The sequence below is a fragment of the Cannabis sativa genome, chromosome 3 (genome assembly GCF_029168945.1).
Source record: "Cannabis sativa cultivar Pink pepper isolate KNU-18-1 chromosome 3, ASM2916894v1, whole genome shotgun sequence".
In the NCBI taxonomy this organism is placed as follows: Eukaryota; Viridiplantae; Streptophyta; class Magnoliopsida; order Rosales; family Cannabaceae; genus Cannabis; species Cannabis sativa.
In genome coordinates, this window is record NC_083603.1 from 1,045,566 (window position 1) to 1,071,584 (window position 26,019).

General features: G+C 28.5%; 5 protein-coding genes across 6 annotated transcripts; 3 read left to right on the forward strand and 2 right to left on the reverse strand.

Annotated features, from left to right (window-relative positions):
• Window positions 1–2,515: 2,515 nt before the first annotated feature.
• LOC115710309 (agamous-like MADS-box protein AGL15) lies at window positions 2,516–6,701 on the forward strand. Its single transcript, XM_030638677.2, has 8 exons — window positions 2,516–3,278; window positions 3,947–4,019; window positions 4,747–4,811; window positions 4,912–5,011; window positions 5,121–5,162; window positions 5,474–5,515; window positions 5,597–5,769; window positions 6,295–6,701. The coding sequence occupies exons 1-8, from the start codon at window positions 3,097–3,099 to the stop codon at window positions 6,380–6,382; spliced, it is 765 nt and encodes a 254-aa protein (XP_030494537.1). The 5' UTR covers window positions 2,516–3,096; the 3' UTR covers window positions 6,383–6,701.
• Window positions 6,702–9,459: 2,758 nt separating this feature from the next.
• On the reverse strand, window positions 9,460–10,374 carry LOC115709480 (protein BPS1, chloroplastic). The gene has a single exon (XM_030637596.2). The coding sequence runs from the start codon at window positions 10,372–10,374 to the stop codon at window positions 9,460–9,462; it is 915 nt and encodes a 304-aa protein (XP_030493456.2).
• Window positions 10,375–13,479: 3,105 nt separating this feature from the next.
• Window positions 13,480–15,704, forward strand: LOC133035561 (uncharacterized). Its single transcript, XM_061111417.1, has 2 exons — window positions 13,480–14,034; window positions 14,773–15,704. Exons 1-2 carry the CDS (start codon window positions 13,738–13,740, stop codon window positions 15,700–15,702), a joined length of 1,227 nt encoding a protein of 408 aa, XP_060967400.1. The 5' UTR covers window positions 13,480–13,737; the 3' UTR covers window positions 15,703–15,704.
• A 31-nt stretch (window positions 15,705–15,735) lies between these two features.
• LOC115701525 (uncharacterized) lies at window positions 15,736–19,035 on the forward strand. 2 transcript variants are annotated; one of them, XM_061111419.1, is made up of 9 exons: window positions 15,736–16,170; window positions 16,268–16,360; window positions 16,599–16,676; window positions 16,782–17,068; window positions 17,175–17,240; window positions 17,347–17,455; window positions 17,554–17,913; window positions 18,005–18,526; window positions 18,625–19,035. In XM_061111419.1, exons 1-4 carry the CDS (start codon window positions 15,793–15,795, stop codon window positions 16,926–16,928), a joined length of 696 nt encoding a protein of 231 aa, XP_060967402.1. In that variant the 5' UTR covers window positions 15,736–15,792; the 3' UTR covers window positions 16,929–17,068; window positions 17,175–17,240; window positions 17,347–17,455; window positions 17,554–17,913; window positions 18,005–18,526; window positions 18,625–19,035. The 2 variants fall into 2 exon arrangements, with proteins under 2 accessions (XP_060967402.1, XP_060967401.1); XM_061111418.1 differs by having other exon boundaries at window positions 15,792–16,170; window positions 16,488–16,676.
• A 403-nt stretch (window positions 19,036–19,438) lies between these two features.
• LOC133035515 (uncharacterized) lies at window positions 19,439–21,501 on the reverse strand. The gene is made up of 4 exons (XM_061111351.1): window positions 21,477–21,501; window positions 20,906–21,187; window positions 19,986–20,776; window positions 19,439–19,897 (listed from the first exon to the last, which is right to left on the reverse strand). Exons 1-4 carry the CDS (start codon window positions 21,499–21,501, stop codon window positions 19,439–19,441), a joined length of 1,557 nt encoding a protein of 518 aa, XP_060967334.1.
• Between the last annotated feature and the right edge of the window lie 4,518 nt (window positions 21,502–26,019).

A 26,019-nucleotide genomic window follows, 5' to 3' on the forward strand; every position in this document is an offset into this window, starting at 1 on the left:
ATTACTTACATTTTATTCATATTTTATTCATTTTAGGAAGTTTTATGAATATTTTATGAAGTTTTATGAAACTTAATGTGCTATATAAAATATTCAACCTATCTTAATGTTTGAATATTTCTAAATATATCTAGCACTATAAAAGGAATTTATGTATAGCATTTAAATCATACAAATCTAAATTAATTGCATTAAACATAAATTTGCCAAATAAATACAAATTAATACAATTATTGTATGATAATAAATTAAATGCTTAATTCCATAATATATAATTAATTATGCATTTATGACCATATAATATCTTAAATATTTATACTAATAATTAATTTGTATAAATAAGGTAATTATACAAATTAGTACAATTAATTATATGGAATGAATTAAATGCAAAATTAAAGACTATACTTAATGGCAGATTTTTCAAATTTTATTAATTTAAACAATAAATTACATAAATTTGGTAATAAATAATTAAATGCACAATTATACAAATTGCACAATTATTACATGCCTAAATAAATCATGTAATTAATTACCATATTAAAACAAATTTCCATTTTCAGTTTATACTAAATAACATATTAATTCTAAATATATGTATTAAATTAAAAATGGAAATTAATGAATGTAATTTATTGACTAAATTAACAATAGGAGAATAATTTATATTTTCAAATAAATAAAAAAAATATATAAAAAAAAAATCGAAACTTTTTTCCCCTTTTTTTTTTTTTTGAAAAATACACTGCCATAAGCGACATGATAAAATTTCCTTAAACTTCCAAAAATCATGAAATCAATTCCAAATGAATCTAAATGCAAAAATTAAGACATTCATATAGATTTTATGCATCGAAAATACATAAAACAAAGACTTTAAAAATCACCAAAATTTTCTGAAAAATAATTTTGAGATTTCTTTGTTTTTTCAAAGTGGATTTTCATGCTTAGAATAATCTATATTAATATATGAATGTATTAATACATATACAATATATATATAAATATATATACATATATATACAGAAAAATAAAAATACTGTATGTATATATATAAACATGAAATGTATATATGTATATATTTGTATATAGCATTTAGATATATAAATAATATATATATATATATACAACATATATACGTAATGAAATGAAGAAAATATATATATATGTATATGAATATATATATATGAACTGAATGAATAAACAAGTATATATGTATGAAAATATATATGTATATATATAATTGGGATTGAATGAATATGAATATATAAATATATACCCCAACGAAAATAAATATATATATCAACACTGAATTAAATATATATATATAAACACTGTATATACGATCATATATATATATATATATGAAACTCAAACTAAAATCAAGGCAGAGATAAAAACCGCTCTGATACCAACTGTTAGACATTTATATGTATAAACTGAAATATATATGTTTAAGTATAAAGTGCGGAATTAATCAAACATATATGCACTATAATTTAAGGATCGAAATACCTCCAGCCATTGAATCTTGAGCTTCAAACCCACATAAGCTTTGATCTGCAAAGGAAATTGACTACCATGGGTAATCGGGCTTCCTCGCTCTCTCAACTCTCTTTAGATGGAATTTGCTGTTATGAACAGAATGAGTGAGGAGCTCGGGGACCGAGACCCTATATTTATAGGTGAGATACTCCATCAGTATCTGTGCCACATTAATTGTCAGAATATTTTGACAATTAATTCAGAAAATCAAATCAGGTAATGAATATAGAAATCTGACCATATATAGAATATTACATAATTGATTCTATCCAGATTCAATGAATATAAAATATTCATTTATCAGAATCAATAATATTATTTTATTTCCTTAATTAGAAATATTCTAATATTCCACACTTAAAAAAGTACATCAATATACTTTATTTGTTTTAATATTTTGAAGAAAAAAAAAAATTAGTTCCTTTTTTTTAGAAACTCAAAAAAAAATTAATATATTGAAAATATGGTTTTAAATAATTTGTTACAAATATGATATATTTTTTTTATTTTATATGTGTGAAATAGATTATTTGAACACTGTTTTCTATATTGTAAATTATTTTAAAGTTTTTAAAATTTTACAAAATATCTTAAATGATTACAACATAAAAAAATGGCTAAAATGTTCATCTAAATTCCGAAACAAATGGGATGCATCGTATATCTTTTTAAAAGAGTGCATTATAGAGTAGAATTGCTAAAAGATACTACTGGTGCCTAACACCCTCTTCGGTGTCATACCGCTATTGGTGTAATTAAGTATCAGGTTTTATATAATTTTTAGAAAATATCACCAATCATGGAGCGCCACCTATAAAAGAAGAGTTGCTAAAAGATAACACTGGTGCCTAGCACTCTCTTTAGTGTCATACTATTATTGATGTAATTAAGTAGCATATCTTATATAACTTAAGAAAATAACTTTCAGAGAATATCACTAACTAAGCATAAAGTGTCACCTTATAAAAGGTGCTGGACACCACTAATACCTAATAACAATACTCTTATAGAAAGTGTGGAGCACTACTAATCCCAAATAGCAATACTCATTATATAATCACCCTTATTTTGTTTTCAATTTTTTTTTATGAAAAAATCCATTTCTAGGTGGGACCCAAAAGATGAGGCAGACTGACTTAGTTAAGATTAAAATAATAATATTAGAATTTTTAATTAATTTATTATTATTAAAAAAGTGGGACCCAAAAGTGGAGACCCTATTAACATCACACCACTCTAAATGTGGCAAAAAAGAGTCATGCACAACTCTAAATAGTATACAGAGCCATGCAAAAGCTTGCCGTTTCCAAACTTTCGCCATTTGGGGTAAAACGCTCTCTATCTCACGCCCTTTTATCTTCTCATCTTCACTATATTTGGCAACCCTCACACCCTCTTTTTCCAAGTTTAGAACAAAGAAGAAAACCCATTAAGGGGTTAGATTAGAGAGATATAATATCTTCGAGAAAGATTGGATTTTTTATTGAAAGTTTGGATTTTTATTTCTGGGTTTTGAGTTTTGATCAATTTTGTTATCTGGGTTTTGAGATGGGTAGGGGTAAGATTGAGATTAAGAGGATTGAAAATGCTAATAGCAGACAAGTTACTTTCTCTAAAAGAAGGGCTGGTTTGCTTAAAAAGGCTCAAGAACTTGCTATTCTTTGTGATGCTGAGGTTGCTGTTATAATCTTTTCTAATACAGGGAAGCTTTTTGAGTATTCGAGTTCTGGGTATGTTTTTTATTTATTTATTTATTTATTCATTTGATACAGGTGAATTTTTTTTTTTTTTTTTTTTCATTTTCCTTATTGAGTGTTTTGCATGTTTGTATTTTAATCATTAAACCCATTTGAATATACACTCTCTTTGACTCTCTTTCTGTTTCTTAAATGTTTGTGAAAATGTTTTCATTAAATGAACTCACATGGAAAATGTTTATCTGGGATTTGATATTCTGTTACCCCTTAAAGGGGCTATTTGTTTGAAATGGTCTTTTTTCAATTCAAAATGCAACTTTTAAGAAATGGTTTTTTTTTTTTTTTTTGTTTTCTTATTATCTTGGTGACACTCTATTAGTGGCTTCTCCTTAATAGGTCTAAATCTACATTGTTAAACATTATACCCCTTTTTGGTACTCTGTAACAAATTCTCAAAAATCATTACTTTGAGTGGTCTTTTAAGTCCATGGATTTATCTGAGTTTTCTTATCCAACCATTTTTATTTTTATTATTATTATTATTTATGATTGTTGTTGTGATCATTGCCCTCTTTTTTATGTTTTCATTTTGTTCTGGTGACACATGGACTCATGGGACAAACAAAAGGTGCCTCCCTTTGAGTGAAATGATAACACTTATATATTTGTTTTTGTATTCTTCTTTGTTGTTGTTTTTTCAGTATGAAAAGAACACTGGCAAGGTATAATAAATGTGTAGATTATCCTGAAGGTGCTATTGTAGACAAAACAGAGGTATTCTTTGTTATTTTGACTCTTTTATTATTTGTTATTATCATTTAAAGTTTGAGAATATGGGCAAAAGTTCTTATACATAATTTTGCTTCTTATTACTTGGATATAAATGAAACCAAATTTTATATTTGGAATGTACTTAAAAAGTTATTGAATAATGGTTAAGAGAGACCACTTGTATTAATGGTTATACCAGTTCGATCTTATCATATCTGTTGATATATTTTTTTTTGTGTGTGTGTGTTTTCAATTAAATGATGAATTTGTCTAGTACAGTATTCAAAATCTTAGCAAAAACTTACAGCGACAAAGCTAATAGAAATAAAAAATAAAAGAGGGGTTACTGGCATAAAATCCACGATTGGATTTTAGAAAAGTGTAAGCCTTGGGCAACTTGGCGATGATAAAACTACTTGAAGAAATGGCAGAATTAATATATGTGTACATGTTTTTTATTTTGATTTTTGTATTGTACTTCACTGTTATTCAGCTTATATATTAAGTGAACTAATCTTGATAGATTTTGGGAATGTTTTATTGGCATTTCTAGATTAATTTGAAATGCAGGCTCTAATAATTTTTTAATGATTTTCAACTGATAATGACTTTGTTTGAGGATAACATAAATCTAAAAGGGCTCTTGCTATTGCTATGGTGTTGTTCTCATGAACCAATATTAATTGGGATAATACAATATTGCATGATGCTTGTAATTGTAACTTTTCAGAAGCAAGATTCTAAGGAGGTTGATGATTTGAAAGATGAAATTGCAAAGCTACAACGAAAACAATCGTATGTACTCTTTGGAATTTACAATTCTTGGGATGCTGCTAGATCCTAAAAATGAAAAATAATAATAATGATTCAATGATCTAATCTTTGTTTTTTTTAGTCGTTTGTTAGGCGAAGACTTAAGTGGAATGAGCTCGAAAGAATTGCAGCACCTTGAACACCAACTAAATGATGGATTAATTTCGGTGAAGGAAAGAAAGGTTCATTGCTTTTGGTTTGAATAACACTTATTGTTATTCTTATCGTGTTGTTGTTGACTTTTTCTCTGTATTACAAAGGCCTTATTAGTTGTTGTTCTTATGATTTCAGGAGAAATTACTGAAGGAGCAACTAGAACAATCAAGACTACAGGTAAGTGACAAGACTTTAGAACTTGCTAATCTTCAATTTAACCGAAATTATCATGTAAAAATGCTTATCTGTCCTATTATTCTTGTAGTTTTCTCTTTTAATTATAGAACAAGGCTTAAAAGACTGTTTTAGTTTTACATTTCCGAAAAATTATATGCTCAAAGCTAATGATTTTCTTGAAGAAAGTCTATGAATGGTGTTGGTTTTTCCCAATGTAATATCTTGAATTGTAGTTTGGATATGAAAACTTTACAATTCTTATGTTGTACATGATTGTATCATTAATCCTTTCAAATTTTTCGGTTTTCCAGGAACAGCGTGCTGTACTTGAAAACGAAACATTGCGCAGACAAGTAAGTTTGTGTGTGAGTTTGTAACATTAGCTTGTCTCTCTTTACAATAGTGTATCTGATTTTTTCTGCTTTAAATTGTAGATTGAAGAGCTTCGATGTTTATTTCCTCGAGCTGATTGCACGGTTCCATCTTACCTTGAGTACTACCCCATTGAAAAGAAGAATTCTAGTGCTAATCATAGTGACATTGGACCAGACCAGAACTCCAATTTTGCAGCCGAGAAAGGAGACTCTGACACCACATTGCATTTAGGGTACTAATTCTTCTTTATGAGATTGTTTATACCAGAGTCACTTAGATATGCATTTTCAAATTTGATTATTTAATTCTTCTTAGGCACTTAATGATTAGGCGAAGATTCTTATGTGAGATTGTTTATAGAAATTTGATTATTGAGATACCTGATGTGGTAGCTCAAATGGTCAGACATGTGGTTTATTCCCATAAATGTTTGAGTCCTTAGATACTTACAGGGTCGGCCCTGAACTTTTGTGAGCCCTTTGTTTAGAAAAAAATGCGATATTTTCAAAACTAGTAAAAAAGTATGTATTTTTAGGAGGGAAAACTTTTTTTTGGAGCTCTGGCTAGGTGGGCCCTAGGCGCAGGACTAGCTCGCCTTAGGTCCTAGATACATATACAGAAATTGTTATGATTTCCCACAAATGTTTGAGTCCTTCTTAGATACTTACACATAAATTGTTATAGTTTTCTAGTCCCGTAATATCGAACGGTTGAGGCTATGTCATGTTTACTCATTGATTTGTTATTGTTCATCCAGGTTGGCTAGTGATGTTTACAGAAAGAGGAAATCTCCTGAGCAAGAAATGCACTCCACAGACTCAGGAAGCAACATGGGCCTACTTTGATTGATTCTTTTAACAGAATCACATAGCAAAACCGAAATGAATTTGGCGATTTTGTTTTGAGTTTTGCAATTTTTGTTGATAACCACCCTTCCTTTATTGAAGAAAAGTTGTGTAGAATCGTCTATGTCAGATAGATTTGTTCCTTTTAGGCTTTGATTCTGTTCTAGTTAATTATGAAGTTTTTAACATTCTTATAGAATTAAGGTGACTAACTATGGACATTGGCATACTATACATAGCTTTCTCTTTTAGTATGCATCAAAATAGGAAGGAACTCCCCAACTTTCTCTTTCTTGCAAATATATTCTTCTTTCTCATCTCATTTGGAATTGGATATTCTGGTGGACTTGTGTTCTTGTTACATTTTTTTTTTTTGGATATAATTTTCCTTCATTTCATGTATTTAAAGTAAAAAGATGGAAAGAAAGTGTAATTACTAAAATTAGATATATATTTTAAGGATTTTTTCATTTTTACACTTTAAAATAATTTTTTTTTTTACAAAATTTTACACAGAAACCCTTATAACAACTAATAGAGTAACTTAAATCGCAATCAAAATTCGTATAACAACCCAGATAGAAATTACAAGAGAAACCATCAGAGCAACTCAAACTGTAAATTTAAAAAAGAAAAAAAAAAGTTAAACAAATAATATATGAGATAATTCCCTTATATTTTAAGGGTGCTTTTTTGTAATACTTTTTTAATTAGAAAAGTAAAAATAATTTCTAAAAATTATGTTTTATAAAATTGTTGTCATTTTTTAATTTTTTAATTGAGAATAAAAAAAATTACTTTCAAAATTTTTTTGAATAATTTTTTTTCTTGATTAATATTTTGGACTCTGATCTCATCTTAGACTTTGGGATCCAAACTTCGACTCAGACCCTAGACCCAAACCCCGACCTGGACGCCAGACTCGACTTCGGACCTCAGACTTGACCCCAAACTTGGACCCCGACTTCGAACCCAACTTAAATAAAATTAACAAATGAAAATTAAACTTACAGAATACACTTTTATTTTCTATTTTTAAAATTGAAAAACAAAAGTAATTATAGAACACATTTTTATTTTTTAAAAATAAAAATTTTACTTTTCATTTTTGTGATTAAAAAATTTAAAAGTAAAAGTATTACTAAACGCTACTTAAAAACTTTGCTATGAGTATAGCAACATGATTTACAAAGAAGCACACTAAGGGCTCGTTTGGTACGCCGTATTGTAATGTATTGTGTTGGATTGTGTTGTATTGTATTGTATTGTATTAATATTATTTAATACAATACAATGTTTGGTATTGACTTGTATTAATTGATTATGTAAAGTTATAATATATTTTTAATACACTCGATCCCAACACCAACTACGGGTCCGGGTCTCGGGTCCCGGGTTTGGGTCTCGGGTCCGGGTCTGGGTCTTGGGTCCAGGTCCGGGTCCCGGGTCCAGGGTCTGGGTCCGGGTCCAGGTTTGGGTCCGAGTCCAGGTCCGGGTCTGGGTTTGGGTCGGAGATTGGTGTTGACTCCAAATCCTTTGTAAATATTATAATACAAGCTAATACGGACAATCTATTATGTATTAAATAATACAACATACATTGTATTAAAAAATTTAGTCGTAATAATTAATACAATACATTGCTTAATCTGAACATAGTATTATTTATTATTTAATACAATACGACATTTATACGACGTACCAAACGAGCCCTAAAAAACTAATTTTGTGCACACATTTTGTACCAAAAGAATCATTTTCATTATCAATTTTACAAGGATTCAACTAAGTTTTGAGAAGAATTTTGTTAGTCAACTCAAGGTATATACCCTAGTTCTTCTTTCTCTTCAAGAAAGAAAAATTGGTTTTGATGCTTGAGTATTTTATTTTGGCTCTGTTAAGGTTTGAGAAGTTAGAATGTATGACAAAGCTTTCTTAAAAAATTTAAGAAAAAAAAGACTTTTACTATGTATTAAGTTTTGAAGTGGTATAAGTTTATATGATATTTAGCACAATATCTAATATTAATGATGTGGTACCTTAAGAACAAGTAGGCCGGTAGAATATTGTTATTTGGTGTTTTAAGGGTCTAATATTATACTGATATGATATTTTATAATTAGCTATTGGTTTACTGTATTATTTATTAAATGTGTGAGACTCGATATTAAATTACATCAACAGCAGTACGTCAACTCTTGTGATGCTTGACACCTTAAAGTGCTCTTTTAGCATTTTTCTATGTTTAGTAGGAAGGAGGAAGAGTAGGATAGATAAAGAGTTTTGAAATGATGGGAAGTAAGAGAGATGGAGAGGATAGTTAGTCTCTTTTATGTTGTTTGGTATTAAAGTAAAGTTAAAAAGACGGAGAGTAAAATTACTATTTTATTATTTTTAATATGATTATATATTTTATTTTGAAGGGTAAAAAAGTCATTTTATATAACATTTTTGTCTTTTTTTTTTTCAATTCCCCCATTTTTTAAGGGATTAGAAATTGTGCATTTGGAGGAAAAGGTTCTCCCTCCATCAATCCTCTCCCTTCCCTTCCCTTCTCCCTCTTGCCAAACAAGAAAATTCATCAATCCCTCTATCCCTCTCCCTCCCTCCTCCTTTAGAAATTGTATATATGGAGTGAAAGAGTCTCCCTCCATCAATCTTCTCCCTCTTGCCAAATAAGGAATCCATCAATCCATGTATCCCTCTACCAAACATAGTGTAAGATTAATTACATTTACATCTCTGGTGCTCTTGATGAGGTACTTTCCTTCAACAGATGAAAAAAATAATTTATATTACTACTAGGTACTTTGTAACATCACCAATTCCAAACAATGATTTATGAGATTTTGAAACACCTATTATGAAATGATAAGAACACAACAAGTAAATAAAGAACATATTGAGAAAATGAATAATTAAATTTGAGCTTTTCTGTACATAGATTTCTTCTTAATCCCAAGACATACATATTACAATCAATCAAGATAAAATACACAAAAGATTCAAAACTTCTTCTTAAATAAGAAGCTTTATAAAACATTACAACTTGTGCTGATTTACACATCACATTAATTTTAGTGTCTAAATCCATTAATCAATTGATTTCTTCCACTCAAAACCTCATTAAAAAGATGATCAACTTCTTTTCCAAACCCTTCCAACATAGCCTCAAAAACACCCAATTTCTTCCTCAAATCCTCAGCTTCATCATCATAGCTTTTCTCATCAGAAATTGCATCCACAAGCTTAGCCAATGAATCATTAACCTCTTTCACTTCCTTAACACCATTCTTTTTCTCCACCACAAATTCATAAACACTTGACTCTAATCTAATAAAGGAAGAAACTTTCACATACCCAATTGCCAATTTTCTCACCTCAAAGTAAATCTCATCATCACTAGACAAACCACACAACACAGCCCCACATACCCAATAACTCAAACTTTCCATAACCATCAAAGCATGGTGAATTACCTCTTCTTTACAAGACAAAGAAGCACCATCTTTGACTTTTTCTTTGACCAAATATTTCTTCTTGTTGTTGGGCTTAAATGGCTGAATTGGCTTCAAATTCTTCAAACCCAAAGATGATGATTTCTCTTCTAAACTCACACCATGAGATAAAGAGAGCTTAGCTTGAGCAAGATGAGAAAGAGATGAACTAATTGAGTTGAAAAAATCAAGCAAATTCAAACTATATTTGAGATACTCATCAATAGATGAAGATTCCCATTTACTTGCAGGGTATTCAATCTCAACAACAAGCCTAGCAAAAGCTTTGTTGACCAAAGAAATAAGCTCAAAGAGTTGATGAATCCATGAAAAAGATAAGATCTTTAACCCTAAAGATTGAAACTTTATCAAGTGATTGGACACTTGGGATTCAAACCCTTCAAAAGAAGCTAACAAAGCCTCTGTTTGGCTATGATGGTGAAGATTTTCCAGCTTGGAATAAAGCTTACTGATTTTTGCTACCAAGAGTACCATTGATGATCAAAAACAACAAAACACAAAAGAAAATCAGTTAAAGTTCTGATTTTTATTGTTGCGATGATCCAATATTATATATATGTTTAGTAGAAAAAGCAAGACCGCGTATGGTCAAACGTTCTTATCTGGTATTATTATTATTATACTGTTTTGTACTTTGTTGTGTACATTATTGTTTTATTTTCTTCATAGTCACATTCACACGTTTCCAACACCAACTTGGCCACTAGTGGAGAGCTTGATATGCAAGCTGTGATTTTAAGGGTGTCATTATCTAACAGCTATTTAATTATGCATTTAAAGTACATGTATTTGGGTAAATTGAGGAGAAATATATGGTAAACTTTGTTGTTATTGAATTAAATATAGGGGTGTTTTTTGGTTTTGAAATGGAAGTTTGATTAATTAATTCATAATTATGATTCATGAACGCGTTTTGTTTTTGCTAGACATTGTGTTTGTTGATGGGTCAAGGGGAAAAAATGGTATTGCATTTGAATACCCATTGTTTCTAGTCAAAAGCTCACTAGTTAGTTATTAGTTGAGAATAGTGTTGTAACTAGGGACTTAGACTTTGGTACCAAAAAATATGAAGTTAGGCATGACACAATACGATATTATAAATTAGTATAACACAACACAAAAAAAAAAAAAATTAAGCACAACAAGCACAAAAGTACGACATATAACACAAATATACTAACCAAAAAATGCAACAAGTTAAAAATTCTTATAATTTAATAATAATAAGGGTAAATAGCGACATAGGTATTTAAAATTTTAAGTTTGTAAGCGAGATAAATTTAATGTTTATTTTTAGCGGTATAAATACTCAATGTTTATAAAACTGTAATTTTCTTCCAATTTTATCAGTACAGACTACAGAGTTTGTTTTAAATTTATTAAAAGAACATTTAGAAGTTTTAGATACTATATGTTTCTGTCTAGACCCAACGATTTAAAATATGGGCCTTATATGTGTCCTGTTTAAGACAATAACAAAGTTTGTACTGATAAAATTATAAAAAAATTACAGTTTTACAAATATTGAGTATTTATGTTGTTAAAAATAAACATTAAATTTATTCATTTTATAATCTTAAAATTTTGAGTACTTGTAACTGTAACGTTATTTATATATGTATTTACTATTAAACATTTAGATTCTAATCATTTTTTTTATTTGATTATGTGTAAAGTATTATATAAATCCAATTAAAACTATAAAAATATATAATTGAATGATTGACTCATTAATTCTAAAACAAATCTTTTATAAATTTTATCTTTCTTTTTCTCCTAAATTTGTGGTTAGGATGACCTAAACCAATAGACCATAAATCGTTGAAATAATTTAGTCAATTTAATTTAGATATGTGCTACAATTAATTAACATTATGAAGAGTTAAGAACTATTAAATTCAAAGTTTTTAGTCTCTAAATTGTCAATGCCAAAATCCAATAAACTCCATGAATAATAAATACTTCTTTTTCATCATGTATAAAGTAAGGTTTTCCAACACAAATTTGTTATGACTAAAGCTTTTCAAAATAAATTAAAAAATGCTTCATCTACTTTTCATGAGTATTACCCATTTATGAGTAATATTATGAAAAATTGAGTTTTTATGTTTAGTTTTTTTATCTAATTAAAAAAATCTCTTATTTTTATATTATATGAGTTGGGATTATTCCATCGGTTGAAAGAAACATTAAGAAAAAAAAGTTGAATTCGACTTAAGTATTTTGTATATAAAGATATTTTTAATGTAGTGTAAGAAGTATATATTTATTTAATTAAATAGCTAAATTAAGTATAAAAATTTAAAATTTTCTTATTATTAGTAATTAGATCAAAATCTAATAATTTAATATTTCAAAAATTAATATTCATAGTTAAATTGTTTAGTAACCATCAATGGGTAATATCCATTGAGAAGTGTTCCATATATATATTTAGAGAGAGATTCAAATTATACTAATTTTTTAAACAAATGAAGTGTAATTAATCTTAACCATACAAATAAAAATAATGTGTTCCTCACTTAAATTTATATGTTGCTAAAATTAAATACATGTGCAAAAATTATGTTAACATAATTCATATATTAATGTTCTACCACTTAATTTCCTTAAAATGATAATTTATTTTCTAAAAATATATTAAGTATTATTTCACATAATTTAGTTATTTATAACACTTTTTTTTTTTTTAAATGGAATTACTTTCCATAGCTTGAGAGCAACTACTTCATTTAAAATCACATTTTATTTTTCCACAAATATATTTAATTGTTTTTTAATTGTGAAATATGAAGGAGACTATAAAAATATGAAATTTTGGATCCAATTCCTCTATAATGACTAATGAGTAGTCATGCTTACTACTTAGACATAAATATCTAGAAAAAGTGATATAACAAAATATCTATATACTAGCTAAGGACTAATGACCCTTTTTTCTTTAAACAAAATTATGTAAGAAGTTACCTAAGATATTTTATGTTATTTTACTTGCTTATTAAGATATTATTTTTATTTTGATTTCAAAGCCAAGGTCAAAATCTCCTACATAATACACATGGATATATAATATATATATTTGACTATATTGTATTATGAGTAAGTAACACTCTTATAAGCTTTTGTTCAAAAAACACTCTTATAAGCTTATTGTATGACATTTTTGACTATTTGGTTTCAAATATGGCATAAATGGTTACATGTTTTGCAATTTTGCAACTCAACTTGGTCATAACTTGATTTGGTCACCAATTACTCTATACACTGTATAATATAATATATTAAGCCAAAGTGCACGTATGCACTTAACTCATAATATAATATAGGAAAATTTACACTCCAGTACTTTAATTGCATTCTTTTTACAAAAATATGGTGCTGTCATTTATATATGATAATGTACCGTTTTTTATACCGTTTTCAATTTAATTCATTTTTTTTTTTTTTAAATAACTGGATGGGACGTGTGATGTGTGATGACGTCATCACATCACGTCCTGCACGTCTTCCATGTTGCAGTGTTCAACTGTTCACGCGCCACTTTTTTTGCATGTGTAATTCAAATTATGGACAGTTTTAGAGGATTGTAATCATTTTTTTTTATTTTTATATTCTATTTTACCATTTTTATGGTTTTTTAAGTGTTTGTATAAAAGGAAAGTAAGTTTGTTTTATAAATATTCATTTTGAGCTTTTCTTTTCTCTGTTTTCGTTTTATACAGAGTATAGGGGTTAGGGTTTCTTCTTCTTGGGGTGGTTTATTTTTGTATTAGCAAGAGAGTTTGAGTGCATCATTTTCGTTTATTGCCTTGTTATTATCATCTGTAAACCTAAAAAATGGTTAAAACTCGTTCCTCAATTTCTCCTTCGCATTCTGTAAAGGTAGCTGCTGATAAGAAGAAAATGGAAAATGTCTCCGATGATGGAGATCGTGATGATTCTGATCGTTCTGGTGGTTCTGGTGGATCATCGGATGGTAGCCGTGGCTCGGCATTGCAAAAGAGAAAAAGAGTTGTTGATAAAGTGAAGAAAGAAGATGTTCGAAATGTGAAAAAGATGAAGCAAGTTGCTGAAGATTTGCCTGAGGATTATGATAGTGAAGACTTGGAGGTTGAAGTTCGTAATGATTTGAAGGTATTTTTATGATTTTTAATTTTTTATTTGGTTGTATTGGGTTTACGATTTTTAGGGGTTTAATTTATTTTTAGATTTTATAGTTTATTGTTTTATGTTTTTAAATGTTTTTTATGTTTGTTTGTAATATTTTTTTTGGTTTATATTGTAGTCGGTTTTTATTTGTGGGTTTTTGGGTGTTGTTTTTATTTTGTTATTTTTCATGATGTTTGTAATCTATTTTGTTGATTATAGGTTTGATTATTTGTTTTTAGGTTACTGTTTATGTGCTTTTTTGGTTTATTTGTTAATTTGTTTCGATTTTGTTTATTTAGGTTATGTTTAAGTTTATTTTGTTTTATTTCTGTATGGTTATGGTTTATTTTTGGGTTTTAGATTTTTGATGGGTATTTTTCTTGTTTACTATGGAAAGTTTTGGCTTACAAATATATTTTCTGTTTTTGTTTATTATAGGGTTTGATTATTTATTTTTAGGTTATTGTTATTGATTTTTTAGTTTATTTGTTAATTTTTTTTCGATTTTGTTTATTTAGGTTTATGTTTAAGCTTACTGGTTTATTTTTGTATGTTTATGGTTTATTATAGTTTTTTAGGTATTGATGTGTATTTTTTTTTTTGTTTACAGTGGAAAGTATTGGTTTACAAATTTAAATGATTATTGTATCTTGTGAAGTTGTTTATTGATGCTTATTTTTAGTTTAATGTGTGAATTTCTTTGTATATCATTTTTTTTTACAGGAATGGGATTTATATTTCAAGCCTGGTGAAAAGATTCAGGGAAAAGTGATGTTATTCCCTAATCAGGATAACATTGTTGTCAAAAATATTAATTCCAAGTTGACTAAAGATCAACATAAGTTGTTTCGTGATACTTGTTTTGGTTATTTTTTGGATAGCCATCCTGTTGGTTTTCAGTCTCAATTAGTTCATAATGCCTTACATAGGGAGGTATATCAGAAAAATGAAAAAGAAATGTGGTTTAAGTTTGGTGATGAGAATTTCAGATTCAGTTTAGCTGAGTTTGCTGTTGTTTCTGGTTTACTGTGTGTTGGTGATGTCGATTTGAGTAAGTATACACACAGAGAAAATGCTTTTGTTGATCGATATTTTTGTGATCAGACAGTGACTGTTAGTGCTGTTGAGCATAGGTTTATGTATAGTGATTTCAAGTCAGATGAGTATGCTGTGAAGATGGCTGTTTTGTACCTTGTTACTAATTGTTTGATTAGTAGTGTTTACTCAAAAAAAGTTCCTGTTGAGATTTTGAACATAATTGGGGTTGATGAGTATGGTAGTTTTCCATGGGGTATACCAGTGTTTGAATTAACTTTGCACAATTTAAAGATTGGTCTGAGGGGTGTTATGAAGGGAAAAGGTGTTGCTAAGCCTCTTGCTAAGGTTAAAGGGAAACATTTGGAAAAGGGTCCTCGATCTTATAAACTTCCTGGTTTACCTTTTGCATTTTTGGTTTGGTTGTATGAAACCATTCCTTTGTGCTTGAAGGCAAAGTTTTGTTCCTATGATTCTGGTAAACCATATAGGTTTTGTAGATGGAAGAGTATTGGAAATCCTAATTCAAGTGAAGTTGAGAAGAAAGTTCTATCTTCAAATAAGGTATTTTTTATATTTTGTAAATTGTTTATTTGTTGTTTTTATTATATTTTGTAAACTAATTATTTTTTCTTGTTTTGCTAGCTGAAAGGAAAACATATTGTGCCTACTGAAGATGAAATAAAAGGTTTATTGGTGCTTACTGGAATGGAGTTTATTGGCCGAGAAGAGTCAGATGATGACTTTGATGATGTTCCATTCTCAAAGTTTAATGTTGATAGAGTTGGATCTTCTGGTGTACAGAAGGAGTTTACTGGTGGGTTTGATGTCGATGGTGTGATGCGTAAGATGAAGGAGTTTATTTCTAGGCAAAAGAAGACTGATGAGTCTATTGAAGTATTGAATAATGTGTTGGAGGGTAGATTCAAGGAGTTGCAGTTAAGTCTTCAGTCGTATATTGACTCAAAGATCAGTGAAGGCTTGGTTTTTTTTATGGAATTGAAGTTTAATGAGTTGAAGGAAGCTATTGAAAATGCAAAAATTTCTAAAGATGGAAATGATAGTCCTGATGAGAGCGATGGCAAGGTTTGATTATGTTTATTTTATTAGTTTATTAGATGTTTCTTTGTTTTTTCATATGTTATTTTGATTTTGTTGGTTTTTTCTTTTTTTTTGTTGCAAGAATGATGATTTAAATGATGTTGAAGTTTTTGATGTGAAAAGTCAAGATGCAATTGAAACTGTTGGACTCGATGAGAATATCCAATATACTCAGGTTATTATTGTTTTGTAAACTAGTATATTGTTTTTTGTTTATTGAATATTTTTTGTTTTTTGAATATTTTTTATTTATGTTATTAATGTTTTTATTGTTTAATGGGTTTTTTTTTATTTTTTTGTAGGTTTTTAATGATGATGCTCCTTCATTTGATATTATGAGTTTTATTTCTAGTAAACCTGATTGGTTTACTGAAGAAAAAAAGAATACTGATAAATTGAATGATGAAGAACAGGTTGTTGATGATCATGGCCTATTTAAGGATGTTGTTAAAAAATCTAAGGAGGATGAAGATGATGGTGGTGATGACCAGGCAAGTTTATTTATTTTTTAGTTTTTTCATTATTTAGATGATTTGTTACTATGTTGGTTGTTGTCTCTGTCAAATGTTTTTTATGTTTGTTTTGTATATTTACAGGGTTTGGGGGGTGGTGATGCTGTTAAAGCTATTGGTTCAGATGGGACAAATAAAGACAATGTTGAGGGAAAGAATACTGAAGAAGCAAAAGATGTTGCAGATGGGAGTAATAAAGATAATGTTGAGGCGCAGAGCGAGTTGATGTAGATGCAAGTGTAAATGATGTTGAAGGTGTTTGTAGTAAGGGAAAGTTGTTTGATAGTCAAGGCACTGAGGATAGTATCACTGTGTCTGCTTTGGAGATTATAAATGAAAAGATTGATGCCTATGAGGGAAGCATTAAAAAGGTTTGTCATTTTTTGTTTTTTATCGTATACTTTTTTGTTTATTTAGTTTATTTTATATTTTGAATCATTTTGTCATGTTTAATTATTTTTTATTTTTTGTTTTTAGGATAAGTCTTTAAATAAATTAGAGGCAACAAATGCTGATGTTTTATCTACCTATGGGTTGGACAAGGTTTGTTTACTTTTTTTTTTTTAATTCTTGATTATGTTCTGAGTATTGATTTTTGGTTTACTATGTTTACATATTTTTTGTTTTTTTTTTTGCATGATATTTTAAGGCCGATGTTGTTGGTGTTGAGAAGAAGCATGGTTCTCGAAAGCTTTTCTGTATCTACCATGGAGGTTGTTAATGATCATTTGGTTTCCTATGAAGACAGTTTGAAAAAGGTTTATTTTTATTTTGTTTATGTTATTTGGTAGTTTATTTTTTTTTTTCTTTTCACTTACTTTTTTTTTTATTTGTTTGTAATTGTTTTGAATGCTAGGGAAAGTCTATAAAATTGGAGGAAGAAACTCCTACAGTTGGAAATAGAGAGAGGAAACCTAGTTCTGTATACAACAGTCCGTATGCCACAGAATTTGGTTCAGGTAGTATTGGTAAACCAAAAGGTGGACGTCCTGGATCATGTGCTTTTGGATTTGGCTTTTTCAATGTGATTGATGATGTGCAAGCTAAATCTTTTGATCAGTGGTTTAAGATTGGGTTTAATGATAAAAACAAAGTGAAGAAGTTTAAAGAATGTCATAGGAAGCTTAAGGTTCCATTGGATTTTGTGGTTTGTCAAATTGATGATAAGATGTGGTTCTATGATTTGCTTACTGTTGGGAAGAACTTGTCATGCTCGGTTAGTGTGTTATTATATATTTTTTTTTGTTTATTGTATACTTTTTCTGTATATTTGTTTATAACTTTGGATTGTTTTATGTTTATTGCAGCATATTGATGTTTGTTTCTACTATTTGAGAAAGAAGTTAAAGTATGACCGATGCTGTGAAAATTTCTGGTAATACTACTGATTGCTTCTTTGCTTCTCAAATTTTTGAATTATATAATGAGTTTGTTGCAAGTGGTGAAAATGTTGATTCGGTTAAGAAGGATTCTAAGGCAGCTGCATACATAGCGGGTTTTTATATGTTATGCAATAAACCCTGGGCTGAGCTTGATTTCGTACTAATGCCTGTTAACGTGATTGTTCTTGCTCATTGGATATTGTGTATTCTTGACATTAAGATGAGATGCTTAAAAGTGTTGAATTCTATGAGGTTTGGGAGGTACAAGAACAACTCAGAGAGTTTTGTTCGTGCATTTGCTGTAATAATTCCTATCTTACTGTCACATGTTAATTTCTATGAGGGGAGAAAAGATATTGACAGGAGTAGTAAGCACTGGCAAGGTAAAAAAGATACTGATGCGTTTGATATTGTCGTGGTTGATAATTTGCCACAACAAGAGGATAGGTAACTATCTTTGTTTTTTTTTTTTATATTTATGATTCTATGTTATTGTTTATTTTTTGTTATCTGACAATTGCTATGGGTTTATTTTTGTGATGTAGTGATTGTGGTGTTTTTATCATAAAGTATGCTCATTTCTTCATGCATGGATTGATTGATAAGATTCCTAAGAAGTTGGACATTGCATTCACTCGGAAGAAGTTGTGTGTTGATCTGTTTGTTCATGCAAAGAAGAAGGAGTTGGGTGGGTACGAGTCTACTTCGGAGCATCCAGGAAGGATGCCATAGTTTTATGTAATAGAACAACATGTTGGAAACCTAGTTTACATTTTTTTGAACTTTATGTGTATTTTTATGTCATGTTGTTTTGTTTTTAGGTTTATGTTTGTGTTTGTTTAAGAAACTGTTTGGAACAGTAATATTTTAGGAGACTCTTGCCTATTTTAATTTTGAAGTAACCTTTTGGTTTACTGGCACAGTATGTTTTGCAGTTTTTATGTTATGTATTTCTGTGAGACAATATGTTAATTTTTTGGATTTAGAAATTAGTTTTAGTGTTCTGGCTTTTTTTATGTGATTTTTGTTTAATTTTGTTTGATCTTATAAACCAATGACATTTCTGTATACCATTCTAAGTGATATAAACCAATGTGATGGTTTATTAACCTTTAAAATGGTTGTAAATAAATTACAGTTAGTAACTGTTCATATATTTGGTAACTGTTCATATATAGAGGAGGAAAAAAAAAACTTACTTGAATCTAAGCGAATTGTAATCATTTTATTAAAAGTTTGTATTAATACATTGAAAAGCTTTATCAACTAACAATTATCATTGTAAATTGTTTTTGTATACTGTCTATTTAGTAACCATGTTTGATGCTTACCAACATTTATTCATTTTACCTCAGGATCTTATGATCTTTTTCTTTTTCTTGGTGGTTTTAAGTCTTTTGGGTCATTTTTACATGATCTTTTGTTGTGTCCTCTCTGGTGACATTGACCGCATACCACTTGTGCTTTTGCTTCAAGTCCATTTTTGTATCGTTGTTTCTTTGGTCTTCCGGCAGCTCTCTTATGTTTAGGTGGGAGGACTACAATATTTCTTATTAAATCTGGTATATTCCATGATGTTGCCTCACCTAATGGGAGTATACTGTCTTCATATGTTGCCATAAAAGCTTCTTTCGTGTAGTAGTATGAGCAATATTTGTAGCAAGACAGGTTCCTTTTGCTTAGTACAGCCATTGCATGAGAGCAAGGCATTTCATCATATTCAAATCGTTGGCAGCTGCATGTTTTATTCTCCAAGTTTACTATGTGAGATCTGTTGTTGTCGTGTACTTGGTATACCAGAAGGTTTGCTGTTTCAACCTGTATTAATCAAGTAAACGATTATTAAGTTTACAACGGAAGTAAATATGTTTGTAAGCAATTTTTATTTTTCTGTATACATAATTACCTTGTACTTTAAACTCATATCTCTTTGTTTCTTTAATGTTTTTTCAGGTATTTTTGCCAGTGTTGTTGTAGTTTTTTGGGCTCTATTCTTGTTTTCCCAATACCATCTTTGCACCAATGAATGTAGGCATTCTAGTAGAGTTGCGATGGGTAGGTCGCTTATTCCTTTCAAGGCTGCATTGACTGATTCGGCAATATTTGATGTCATTGTTTTGTATCTCCTGTTCATGCCATATAGTCTTGTCCACTTTTCGACACCAATTTCATTCACCAAGTAATCTCTTATTCTTACATCTATATTGTCCAAGTCTTGCATGCTCTTTTCAAAATCTTCTATGTTGTAAGCTTTAGATGCACTATTAAATGCAATCTTGAGCTCATCACCTCCTTTTTTGAATTTCATTTTTATATTCTTCATCAAATGGTAACAACATACCCCATGCATTATATCTGGAAAGGTCTCTTTTACTGCTTTTAGTATACTCTCATGTCTATCTGATACGATGCATTGACCTTCTCTTTCGCCATAAGTTTCCTTTATTTTGTGAAGAAACCATTCCCAAGAGCTGTCATTTTCGGAATCTACTACTGCAAATGCAAGTGGGAATATATGTCTATTTGCATTTTGTGCACTTGCTATCAACAAAGTGCCTCCATGTTGGTTTGTCAAAAAGGTTCCATCTGTGACTATTATTGGTGTACAGTGTTGCCAACCTTTTATTGAAGCACCTACTGCAAAGTATAGATATTTGAATTTGTTATCTTCATCTGTTACTAGGTCTGTGATTGTTCCTGTTTCAAAAGTAACCAATTAGTTTATAGTATAAATTCCTATATAGCATATTAGTACTTTATGTTGATGAAGTATTTTATTACACAGGTTTGATATTTGCATCATGTATAAAATTGATGGTATCTCACTGTATGATTCTTGTGGGCAGCGACGAGCATCCACAATTGCCTTTTCTCTAGCTCTCCATGCTTTTTGGTAAGATATAGAGACACTGTAATCATCTGCCATGTCATCCACAATTTCTGTTGGAGTGTAATCTCTTTTTGGGTTTACAAACTTGTTTTTTATAACCTTTCCAACCAGGTTGCTTGTAGCTTGAGGATGGTCTCCAGAAGTGATGTCCAATGAACATGTATGAGTATGCTCTATTTTTCTTATGATAAACATGTCAGTCTTTCCATGTTTTGATGCTAAGAATGTCCAGTTGCAGTTATCATCAATACAGACTAGTTTATAGTCTAATTTTGATGATCTTTTTACCTTGAAAGGTTGATTGTATCTTATTGAGTGAAGGCTTACTGCTTGTTGGAGGGTTTCCTTGTTTGCAAAAACTTGGCCAATGTGTATTTCAAAGAACTTGAGGATTTAAAATTATTTGATTTTCTTCGGAGCTTTCTTCCATCGATATTTGAGTTTGTTCAATCACATAATCTGCCATCTTTGTTGCATATTCTGTTCTTGTTGGTAGTAATAGCTTGCCTTGTTTGTAAACTAGTTTCCCCATTGTAGGTATAGTTTACTCTATCATTGTGTTCATTGTCGGTTGTGGATGTTGAGATGTTAACACAGATAGGATATTTGGTCTCATCATCATTTTTCCTTCGTATTTGTTCATAAAACTTGCATCCACTATTGTCTTTGATTCTTATTGGTGGTATGCCTTCAGTTACTTGAAATTGAAGATCAATCGTATATTTGTTTCTGTCCAAATTCAAAGCTTCGTATACTATGTGAGAAAGCTCATAATGTGAACAACTGTTGGAATTAGTATACCTTCGACTTCATAATCAACGTATGTTGTTTTGTCAACCCAAGTTCCATTGTAAAAAAGAATCAACTGTTCTAACATCCATATTCTGCGTGATTTGTTTAGTTTAATCATGTTAAGTATTGTATACAGTAAACATTATGTATATACAAAAATAATAAACATGTAATAGGTGTGATGTTCATAAACTAAATTTTATATTTTTTATAGTAAGGTTTATATGCAGTTTTACTAATTAGATGACTATATGTTGAACTATAATGTTGGAGCGATTACAATTACGAAGGTTTATAGTGTACTGTATTTTTTAAAGTACTTAGTATTGATTAGTTTACTATCAGTTATGATTACAACTGGTAAACTATCTGATTAGTACTGATTAATTGTCAAATAATCATGTTTAACAGAATTAACAAACATGATGGATTTTTAGGTGTTTTCAGGAATTGGAAGGTGTAATGTGTTATAAGCAGTAGTATGTATCGTAATGTATAATAGGTACCTTATTCAGATTTAGTTTTCGATGTTGTAGTTGACGGACTTCTTCTTCTTCCTCGAAGCAACGATTTCTGGTTTTTCGATTTTTTGTTTGTTGTGATCAGCTCATAGGTTTATTGATGGATTGAATTGTAGGTCGAATTAGAGAGACGATGATTTGCTTGTTGTATACAGCAACAGTTTTGAGAGATATGATGATCGATTCTCTAATTTTCAGATTCGTCGAGATCTGTATTTTTCCGTCAATGGTGTTTTTTCGTTCAAGGTTGGTTTGGTTTCTGTTTTTCGTTTTCGTGTATTATTCTTACGGTATTTATAGATTTCTGTTTTAAACAGTAGAACCACGCGCAGAGATGGCCGAGAAATATGGAATTGTGGGCGCGTCTCCTTCATCGCCGGTGGTTCCAAAATTATTGAAGCTAATCACGGTAAGCTTGATGACGTGTCACGGCATACAAATGCATTGTTTTCATTTAACGTTTTTTCTGTAATATTAATATATATAATGTATATATATAAAAATTTCCCCATAATATAACCCAAAATGCTCATAAAAATATGTACTTTAAAATTAACTAATAAGTTGGATAAATGGGCTACCTTTCTTATTAATTGCATTTATAAATAAATATGTGGCTAATACTATTTATTTATTTACAATATAGAGTAGAAAAATAGAATTAGTGGCAGATTATATGGAGACAAGTAGGGTTAATTGATCTTTATAAAAATTATATGTGTTTATAATTTAATCTATTTTGTGTAAAATTTTATATTTATAATCATATTTTAATATAATTTTTTGCATTTATATATCTTTTTAAAAAGGTTTTTTTTTGTGCCCCTATTTATATATCCAAAATAATTTTTCTTTTTCTTTTTTTTTGAAAAGATCCAAAATAATCTTATAATATATATAGTTTGAAGTTTCTTTTGTTAAAAAAAATAATAAATAAAATATATAGTTTGACGTTTTTTTTTTCTAGGGATAAAACGTGAAGCTAATAAGTTTGACAATATTATTCTATTAAATTTGGCTTGAGTTCAAAGAAAATGGTATTGAAGAAAAAGTTGACCCTTTTATAAATTATATGGTGCACTTTTAATAAGTATTACTCACCAATATATATTATTAGAAAATTTTGAATTTTTATATTTAATTTTTCTATCTAATTAAAAAAAATAAATCTTCACATTATATGAATTGAGTTTGTTCCATTGGCTGAAAAAAATATTCTAATAACAAAAAAATAAATAAAGAAATATTGAGTTTGACTTAAATATTTATATATAAATATATTTTTGGGTATAGTTTAAAAAGAGACATGTTTTGATTTTTTCTAATATGAGTTGTTAAATTAAGTATAAAAACTCAAATTTTTATTTTATTATTTATTATTGGATCAAAATTTAATAATTTAATATTTTTAAAATTAATATTTATAATTAAATTTTTTTAATAACTATGTATAATATCTATTAAAAAGTATATTCCAAGCAAACATAATAAAAAAAATAAAGATATTACTATATTATTATTTAGATAGTCATCTAAGAAATTATATGTATATAATATAAATAATTTAATTAACTTTCTAGACTTTGAGTATCCAAGTCCCACATGTAAAAAAAAATAATTTATATCATTCTAGATATTATATAAAAAAAAATATATTGAAAATATAGGAGTATGATGTATATTTTATCTTTTTTAAATAAAATTGAAAGTAAGTAAAATTAATATAAACTAGGTTAAAGATATGTAATATTTGAATACTCCTATCATTTCTAACTCTTGTTTTGGTTTCTTATGTGACTTGGGAAGGTGTATTCTATTTATGTGATAAATAAAAATTTTTTATCCCTACCCTAAAAGTAACACTTAAAATAAAGGGATAATTTCACAAATACACAAAAATAACAAAAAAATTACAAAAATACAGTTTTATAGAATTTTAAATATTTTTACGATTTTTTTGATTTTATTTACAGAAAATACGGTTATTTTGTGTTGTTATCTTGTTAATTTGTTGTTGATTTTTTGTTATATGTATGTTATTTAAATGTTATTTTCATGTCACTTTTATGTAATTTTCTTGTTATTTTCATGTTATTTCTATACAAAACCGTAAAAATATATAAAAAAAAAAAACTTTAAGCGTAAAAATGTAATTTTTTTACAATAATATCTTGTATAATTATCCTTGAAATAAAACAAAAAATATCAATACAAATCTTTTTATATGGTATAAGTTTTGGATTCAATATTTGATGGGCTACGTGGATTGGAAAAAATGGGCCCATTATGCTACTTGGGCCCAACATATTAACCGGGCTTAATAGAACCATTTCTAATTAAGGATTTGAGGAAATTACATTGTATATCCACTTTATTTTACTTATTTTAACTTTTACCTCTATTTTCATATTTTTTAGATATACCTATTTTTATAAATGATGTTCCCATAAGACCCATTAGGTTATGTAAATTATATGCTAGATTTAAGTAGAGAGTGAGGGTATATTAGGCAATCCACTCAAAAAATTAGGTATATTTTAATAAAAAAAATAATATGAGGGTATTTTTGACTAATGAATACAAAAAAAAGGCATTTTTCAACTTATCTCTAAGGATTTTTACACGAAATTTCTAACTTTTTTATTCTTTGATTGTGGGGCAGAATTTTTTTTCTTCAAAAATACTGTATCTTCTTAAAAAAACTATTATGTAAGTTTTATATTGTGTAATGTGTTAAATTTTTACGGTTATTTTTTAGTTGTTACACTCTTGTTTTAATTGTTCTGTTTTGTTGCTTTACAATTGTTCAATATTTTTCTGAGAATTCATATTATTTTAGAGAGAACCGATAAAATATTAAAATTGCAAAGATAACAAATGTAGCACAATTTGTGGGGGGTTTTTTTTCATTCAAGAATTAAAGAGTGTAACCAGAATTCTTTGTTTACCACTAATTATACTTATAATTATATGGTCGTACAAACATGTTAAATTATATACATAATTACCTTTAATTATAATTTCCAAATACACCCTAAAGCATTCCGAACAACTTATTTACTTTATTTTTTAAACAAATCACTAAAACACCACTTTCTTTATTTTATATCACACTTTTACAATACATCATATATCAGCTTCTCTATTTTTATTTTATTTTATATCTTCTTCACATCATTTAAATAATATATTTCTTAATATATATAATAAAATATTATTGAAATATGTTTAAAGGATGAATAAAGCTTCTCTACATGTAAAGGCAAGAAGCATTTAAAGAAAATTGAGATGCTTTAAAATAGAGAAAGAGTTTACATTATTTGTTAGAAGGTATTTTTTCTCTATTTTAAAAGAGCCATTGAGAGTGCTCTTAGGGTTTTACTCAAATTATCGTTTCAAATTTTTCGATTAAGCTACGCTTCCATCAAGGCCAGTCTTGAAATTTAGTGGGATATAAGAAAAAAATTATTTTCGAGCCCTTATTCAAAACAAACTGTGGTATTTTTTAAAAACAGTAAGAAATGTGTAATTTTAAAAGGTAAAGACTTATTTTGAGCCACTAAACTAGGTGGACTTCAAGTACAAGTGCGACCTGTACTCAAGTCCGAGTCTAGCTCCCATTTATTTTTATTTATTCATTTATTTTTAAATGGCCTGTTTTACAACAACATTGTACATCTCAATTATTCGTTACAAATAAGAATACAATCTAAACAAAGCCTTTAAATTAATATATA